General features: G+C 36.6%; 1 protein-coding gene across 1 annotated transcript; it reads left to right on the forward strand.

The window, feature by feature from the left end:
- Nucleotides 1-5,325: 5,325 nt before the first annotated feature.
- Nucleotides 5,326-6,618, forward strand: LOC105446697 (putative nuclease HARBI1). Its single transcript, XM_011683835.2, has one exon. It carries the CDS (start codon nucleotides 5,326-5,328, stop codon nucleotides 6,616-6,618), a length of 1,293 nt encoding a protein of 430 aa, XP_011682137.2.
- The last annotated feature ends 2,187 nt before the right edge of the window (nucleotides 6,619-8,805 follow it).

The following is an 8,805-nucleotide window of genomic DNA, read 5'->3' on the forward strand; positions in this document are numbered from 1 at the left end:
ACAACACATATCCATCTATGTAAATTAATTCAGGTATATACACATAATAATCAACCATCAGAAAACATATGCAAATTGTAAAATCGAGATTATGAATCAAATGAACAATTTATGGTATTTTTTCAATTTAACATTTTCTTGTTATGATAAACTTTTCGGTTGATATATACATCTTCGTGAATTATAAAATCTTTCTGAATTTTAAAAGAATCAGGAAATGCGAATCCACGGAAAAGGATTCAGAAAGATGACCAGAATATATAAGGCATCCTTAATTGGATGTAGATTTATACTTTACAAAGTATAAACGAAAACCAAGGGCAGAAGAAAGCAGATAAGGAAATATATTAAAATGACCTATAAAAACGAATGGTGCTCATCCTTGTCATATTTCTCTTTCTTCGTGGGTTAGTATGAAATAATCGGTTTAGAGCCTTAAAGACAATGCCCATTCTCTTATTTTTACCGGGTATTTATGTTTTCAATGGTTTAGCAATCATTTAGTTATCACTGGGCACGACTTTTTATTCTAAGCAAAGCACAACAACTACTGCTCGTTAAGGTCAAATCTTTTTCTGAATTATACGAAATTACTAGTTATTGACATGTTCTATGTTTCCAAACTATACTCATTATTTATCAGTGACACCAATCAAATTGAAGAACTACAACACATATCCATCTAAGTAAATTAATTTAATCCTATACACATAATAATCATCCACTAGAAGATATATATATGTGTAAGTTGTACAGTCAAGATTATGAATCAGATGAGCAATTTCAGATATTTTTCAAATCAACATTTCCTTGTTATGATAAACTTTTCGGTTGATATATATATCTATATATTCATGAATTATAAACTCTTCCTTAATTTCGAAAGAATCAGGAAATGTGAATTTATGGAAAACGATTCAGAAAGATGACTAGAATATATGAAGCATGTATATTTGGATAAAGATTTATACTTACGAGCTATGAACGAAAACAAAGGGCAGAAGAAAGCAGATAAGGAAAAATATTAGAAAGACCTATAAAAACGAATGGTGCTCATCCCTATTTTATTTCTCTTTCTTCGTGGGTTAGTATAAAATCATCGGTTTGGAGCCTTAATGACAATTTCCATGCTTTTCTTTTTACCTGGGTATTTATGTTTTCAATGGTTTAGCAAACATTTCTTCATTATTGTGCACGAATATCTATTCTTAGCGAAGCACTACAGCAAACTGCTCGTTAAAGTTAAATCTTTCTCTAATTTTTACGTATTCACTAGTTATTGACATGTTCCATTTTTCCAAACTACACTCATTATTTACCATTGACACCAATCAAATTGAAGAACTACACCACATATCCATCTAGGTAAACGATGTCAATTATAAAAACATAATAATCATCCATCAGAAAAAAAATGCAATTTGTAAAATCGATATTATGAATCAAATTAACAATTTAAGGTGTTTTTTCAATTTAACATTTCCTTGTTATGATAAACTTTTCGGTTGATATATACATCTTCATGAATTATAAACTGTTTCTTATTTTGTAAGAATCAGGAAATATGAAAGAAGGAAAACAATTCAGAAAGGTGACTAGAATACATGAAGCAGTCATAATTGGATGTAGATTTATACTTACCATCTATTAACGAAAACCAAGGGCAGAAGAAAGCAGATAAGGAAACATAATAAAATGACATATACAAACGAATAGTGCTCATCCTTTTTTTTAAATTTTTCTTTATTCGTGGGTTAGTATGAAATCATCGGTTTAGAGTCTTAATGACAATGTCCATGCTCTTATTTTTACCTGGGTATTTATGTTTTCAATGGTTTAGCAAACATTTCTTCATTAATGTGCTCGAATATCTATTCTTAGCGAAGCACTTCAGCAAACTGCTCGTTAAAGCTAAATATTTTTCTAATTTTTACGTATTCACTAGTTATTGACATGTTCCATGTTTCAAAACTGCACTCATTATTTACCACTGACACCAATCAAATTGAAGAATTACACCACATATCCATTTAGGTAAAATAATTTGATCTTATACACATAATAATTAACCGGTAGAAGATACATATAAGTTGTACAATCAAGATTATGACCCAAATGAGCAATTTCCGATATTTTTCAATTCAACATTTCCTTGTTTTCATAAACATTTCGGTTCATGTATATATATATATATATACTTATATTCATGAACCATAAACTGTTTCTTATTTTGTAAGAATCAGGAAATATGAAAAGAAGGAAAACAATTCAGAAAGGTGACTAGAATACATGAAGCAGCCATAATTGGATGTAGATTTATACTTACCATCTATTAACGAAAACCAAGGGCAAAAGAAAGCAGATAAGGAAACATATTTAAATGACCTATCTAAACGAATGGTGCTCATCCTTTTTTTTATTTTTTCTTTCTTCGTGGGTTAGTATGAAATCATCGGTTTGGAGCCTTAATGAAAATGTCCATGCTCTTGTTTTTACCGGGTATTTATGTTTTCAATGGTTTAGTAATCATTTCGTTATCATTGGGCACGACTTTTCATTCTTAGCAGAGCACTTCAGCAAACTGCTCGTTAAAGTTAAATCTTTTTCTGAATTATACGAATTCACTAGTTATTGACATGTTCTATGTTTCCAAACTATACTCATTATTTACCAGTGACACCAATCAAATTGAAGAACTACAACACATATCCATCTAAGTAAATTAATTCAATTCTATACACATAATAATCATCCACTAGAAGATATATTTATATAAGTTGTATAGTCAAGATTATGAATCAAATGAGCAATTTCAAATATTTTTCAAATCAACATTTCCTTGTTATGATAAACCTTTCGTTTGATATATATATATCTATATATTCATGAATTATAAGCTCTTCCTTAATTTCGAAAGAATCAGGAAATGTAAATTTTTGGAAAACGATTTAGAAAGATGACTAGAATATATGAAGCATGTATAATTGAATGAAGATTTATACTTACCAACTATGAACGAAAACAAAGGGCAGAAAAAGCAGATAAGAAAAAATATTAAAATGATCTATAAAAACGAATGGTGCTCATCCTTTTTTATATTTCTCTTTCTTCGTGGATTAGTATGAAATCATCGGTTTGGAGCCTTAATGACAATGCCCATGCTTTTCTTTTTGCCGGGTATTTATGTTTTAAATGGTTTAGCAATCATTTCTTTATCATTGGGCACGACTATTTATTCTTAGCAAAGCAAAACAATTTCTCCTTGTTAAAGTCAAATCTTTTTCTAAATTATACGATTTCACTAGTTATTGACATGTTCTGTATTTCCAAACTATACTCGTTATTTATCAGTGACACCAATCAAATTGAAAAACTACAAGACATATCCATCTAAGTAAATTAATTCAATCCTATACGCATAATAATCATCTACTAGAAGATATATATATATATATATATATGTATATATATATATATATATAAGTTGTAGAATCAAGATTATGAACAAAATGAGCAATTTCAGATATTTTTCAATTCAACATTTTCTTTATGATGAACATTTCGGTTCATTTATATTTTCATGAATTATGAACTTGTTCTTATTTTGCAAGAATCAGGAAATGTGAAAACAAGGAAAACCATTCAGAAAGATGACTAGAATACATGAAGCAGTCATAATTGGATGTAGATTTATACTTACTACCTATTAATGAAAACCAAGGGAAGAAGAAAACGGATAAAGAAAAATATTAGAATGACCTAGCATCCTTTTTTTAAATTTTGTATTAAATTAGTCTTCTTTTTTTAATTTTACGACTTTACTAGTTATTGACATGTTCTATGTTTCCAAACTACACTCATTATTGACCACCGACACCAATCCCATAAGAGAACTACAATACATATCCATCTAGGTACAATATTTCAATTATATACACATAATAATCATCCATCAGAAAAGATATGCAAATTGTAAAATCGAGATAATGATTCAAATGAACAATTTAAGTTTTTTTTTCTTCAATTAAACATTTCCTCGTTATGATAAACTTTTCGGTCGATATATATATTCATATTCCACATACTAAGAACCTTGCTCTACGATTGGTCAAAAGTAAATCACGTGATAAAAGATAGTTTGCCCATCATCGCTGGGAGAAGCAAAAAGTTAGTTGCACTGTGTAGGTAGTAGTTCTATCATGTATTATACAGCTCACTCCCAGATATTAATCAAATGATTGGTCATGCTCGGTCACGTGTGATTCATTTACTGAGCCTATTGCACTCCTTTTCATGAAAATGAGTGCAATATTTTTCAGTACTATTGAACTAGTTTTCAGAGCGCGCAGTAGTGCGCGTAGAGGTTAGAGCGCTTAATACTGTTTGTGCATGGGCCTATTCTTGCGCAGCACTATGCGTAAATGGGTGTAGAGGTAAGTGCGCTTGCTATATCTATACTTATGTGTGCGCACTAAATTGAGACTTATTAAAACTTGAGATTTATTTGTCAGCCATATACTGTCACGAAACAATCTCGAATTAATTCTGTTTAAATCAAATAACAAGGATCTAGGGGTTTCGTTGTATAAAACAAATGATGCATGTTCTCATTCGTTTATTATACGATCTATCCGCCCTCGTCGGAGGCTGTGTGTATCCATCTAAAGGCCCGGTCCCACTGCACTTACGGATGCAAAGAGGATGTAACACGTACAAAAAATCTTGCCATCCGTTGGAAAACGCTATGCATCCGTTGTGTACTCATTGCATACGTGTTTCATACGCTCTATCCGTCGAGCATCCGTCCACTGTGATTTCATCCGCGCAAAAAGTTTTGAGCTGCACAAAACTTTTAGAACGGATGAACTTTCCGCCGTGTACGATGTAAATCCGCGACAAATACGAGCAACAAACGTTCTATGTCCGTTGTCATCCGTTAAACGTCCACTGTATCCTCTCTGCATCCTCTGGGCATCATCGCAACTCACATCCGCTGCAGCTGAAAACGGAAAGAGGGAGGAAAGATAAGGTACATGGAACGTCTATACATCGTTAGTAGCACGGAAATAGAAAGGATGTAAGCGTATGCATCTCGTATATAAAGTATTCAAAACGGACAAAGCGTTTGTATCTGGGATGTATCTCGTATATTTAGGATGTCTAGAGTATGTCTAGAGTATGTAGAAGGACACCTAGTGGACAACCTATATTTTGTATGAAAAGGGGGAGAAAACCATCTTGATCTCATTATGAGTCGAGCAGCCGTGGTGTACAGACCTCATCACCCTTGGTCTTGGTTTTCAACATCATCAATTGTTCTCCACCATGGATGATCAAAGAGTCCATATGATAGCTGCACTCATTCAACAGCAGAACCACAACCTGTTCAGACTGTATCAACTTTTAGACAGAAGGAGAAGAAGGAGAAGAAGGAGACGTCCAAGAGCTGTGTGGGTCCGAGGATGGATCGTGAGAAGAAAGGAGTTTGGACTGTATGACCAGTTGATGGTGGAGCTGAGGAATGAAGACCCTCGTGCATTCCATCACTTCATGAGGATGCCACCAGCCATGTTTGATGAACTTGTAGAGCGTCTGAGACCCAGGTTGACCAAGCCTAGCACCAACTTCCGTCCCAACCTGGACCCTGGAATGAAGGTGGCACTGACTCTGCGGCACCTGGCCTCTGGAACCACATACAGAAACATGCAGTATGCATGGAGGGTGCCACACAACAGCATCAGCAAAGTCGTCAGAGAAGTGGTAGAGGCCATCGTTGAAGAATACGTGGACGAGCTCCTCAGGTGCCCCACCAATGAACAAGGCTGGAGACAACTTGCAGAAGATTGGTATCAGAGGTGGAACTTTCCCCACACCGTTGGAGCCATAGATGGGAAGCACGTGGCCTGCAAAGCTCCAGCCAACTCAGGGTCCACTTATTACAACTACAAGGGCTTCTATAGTATCCTCCTCTTTGCCATGGTTGATGCTGACTACAAGTTCATCTACATCGATGCTTCAAGCAAAGGGTCAGCTTCGGATGCCCAGGTATACAACGCAAGTGACCTCAAGGATGGGCTGGAACGCAACCTAATCATGGGTTTTCCGGGTCCAGACCCCCTTCCCAATGACACAAAAGATGTGCCCTACTTCATAGTTGGTGATGATGCGTTCTCCCTTAGAACCTACCTCATGAAGCCGTACAGTTCAAGATACCTCGCCCGTGAAGAGCGGATCTTCAACTACAGGCTGTCCAGGGCAAGACGGGTGGTGGAGAACGCCTTTGGCATCCTGGCCAACAGGTTCCAGATACTTCTCACCACCATGCAGCATGACCCAGAGACTGTGAAGAGCATCGTGGAAGCTCGCTGCATCCTGCACAATCTCATGCGCACCCACTACCCAGTGTTGCAGAACAGACTTGTCGACCGTCAACAAGGGAATGGGGACATGGAGCCTGGTGAATGGAGGCAAGGACGTAACCTGATGGACACTGTGGATGTACAAGGCCCCAACAGAGCTTCGCGTGAAGGGAAGAAGCAGCGCAACCTCCTGAGACACTGGTGCAACACCCCAGCTGGATCAGTGGAGTGGCAAGACAGGATGATAGATGCTAGATGATTTGAATGGATGCTTCCTTGAGACTGTTGCATAAGACTGATGAGATTGTGCCATAAGAACACTGCATTACTATGCTTTGTATACTTGTAGCTGTTTATTGTTATTAAATGTATGTTGTGGGGTCCTACAATGGATAGGTTAAAACTTTCTTCTTCTTTTTTGTTTACTTAATAAAGTGTTGGTAAAAACTTGGAAAAAATTGTTAAAACTTTGTTTTTTTGTTTTGTCTAATAAAGTGTTGGTAAAATCTTGGAAAAAATGGTTAAAACTTTGCATATTTTTGTTTACTTAATAAAGTGTTGGTAAAAACTTTGAAAAAATGGTTAAAACTTTGCATGCCCGACTATGTTGATGGACCCAGAAATGCCCAACTTGGTTTTACTGGTAGTCCAAAATGCAAACGCTATGAAAATGACAGACAAAGCAAGCGGACAAAATAAACAGTTCCTCATTCTACCCTCAACAATTGCTATGGTAGACAAAGGAACATCCCTTCACTGCTATGTGTAGAACAGGTGTCACATGCATATTCAACTTTTCTACACATTTGTACATAATAGCAGTGAAGGGATGTTCCTTTGTCTACCATAGCAATTGTTGAGGGTAGAATGAGGATCTGTATATTTTGTCCGCTTCTTTGTCCGTCATATTCATAGTGAAAGTCCCCTATCCCTTTCTTTCCTTTTGAAAGAGAAGTCCAAACTCCCTTTTCCCCGTATCAAATTTAAAGTCCCTCTTTCCTTTTGAAAGATAAGTTCAAACACCCATCTACCATATTTAACCCAGCCTAAAGGCCCTTTTTAAAACATATAAAATGTCCAAGGTGTTATCCCATGCCCAACAATGTTGGTGGTCCATAAAATGACTGCGTGCGTGCTGCATCCCTTTATATCCCCGGAGCGGACGCAATTCATACCCCCCGCATGCGCAGTAAACGGTTTGCATCCGATATACATCCGCTCGGCATCCCCATAGTTTCCGTTAGGCGTACGTGATGCACCCGCTTCATCCGCTATGCATCCGCTATGCATCCGCTCTTTCCGCTATGCGTCCGCTTCGCAATTATCCCCGGTAACCCCTTCGGAGCTGTCATCCACTTCCATCCGCTTTCATCCGCTAGGATTCCGATGAACATCCGTTTAACATCCCCGCTAAATACTACCCACGTCCGTTATTTTCCGTTCTGTTTTCGCAAATTTTCGCAAATTTTATCCATTTCTGGAGCGGATGAAAACGGATGGAGCCACACCCGAAATTTTGCTTGTCCGCTGTGTCCGTTATGCATACGTGTTGTGTCCATCGGCCAGTGGGACCGGGCCATTACACACAGCCTCAACTCGAGTGCGGATAGATCGTATAATGAACTCATGGGCATGCATCATTTGTATACTATCTACACAGTGCAACGCACCTTCACTGAAGATAGAAGTACTATCTACACAGTGCAACACACTTTAATTGTATACGATGCGTATTGCTCTCCTTTTTTAAGCGCTTTTAGTGTTAGTACGCGAACTTTGGTCACGCGCGAACTATATGGTCACACCACCATTACTGCATGCACTGTACGCATCGTACACCATTTGCTAGCTGTTAATTGATGACTTGTTGCTCTAAAATGACGGAAGAAGTGAAATGTTTCCGATGTGGAATATAAAGCAAATAATCACCTTTTGGTTTCAGGCGATGGAAAACTATCACTTCCTCGGCGATCTGAATGTATACGCTACCTTTCTAGCTTCATCCAGATCGCCTCGGAAGTGATAGTTTTTCCTATCACCTTCACCAACGGTAGTTATTTGCTTACTATATATTCATGAATTATGAACACTTCCTTAATTTCGAAAGAATCAGGAAATTTGAATTTATGAAAAACAATTCAGAAATATGACTAGAATGTATGAAGAAGCCATAATTGGATGAAGAGTTGTAATTACCACCTATTAACGAAAACCAAGGGCAGAAGAAAGCAGATAAGGAAATATATTAAAATTACCTATGACAAACGAATGGTGCTCATCCTTTTTTTTTTTTTTTTCTCTTTCTTCGTGGATTAGTATGAAATCATTGGTTTGGAACCTTAATAAAAATGTCCATGCTCTTATTTTTACCGGGTATTTATGTTTTCAATGGTTTAGCAATAATTTCGTTATCATTGGGCACGACTATTTATTCTTAGCAAAGCAC

Source organism: Strongylocentrotus purpuratus, unplaced genomic scaffold (genome assembly GCF_000002235.5).
Source record: "Strongylocentrotus purpuratus isolate Spur 01 unplaced genomic scaffold, Spur_5.0 spur5_scaffold_20, whole genome shotgun sequence".
In the NCBI taxonomy this organism is placed as follows: domain Eukaryota; kingdom Metazoa; phylum Echinodermata; class Echinoidea; order Camarodonta; family Strongylocentrotidae; genus Strongylocentrotus; species Strongylocentrotus purpuratus.

What these genes read in the sequence shown, in the direction of transcription:
- LOC105446697 (XM_011683835.2), top strand. Translation starts at nt 5,326, where the DNA reads ATGGATGATCAAAGAGTCCATATGATAGCTGCACTCATTCAACAGCAG.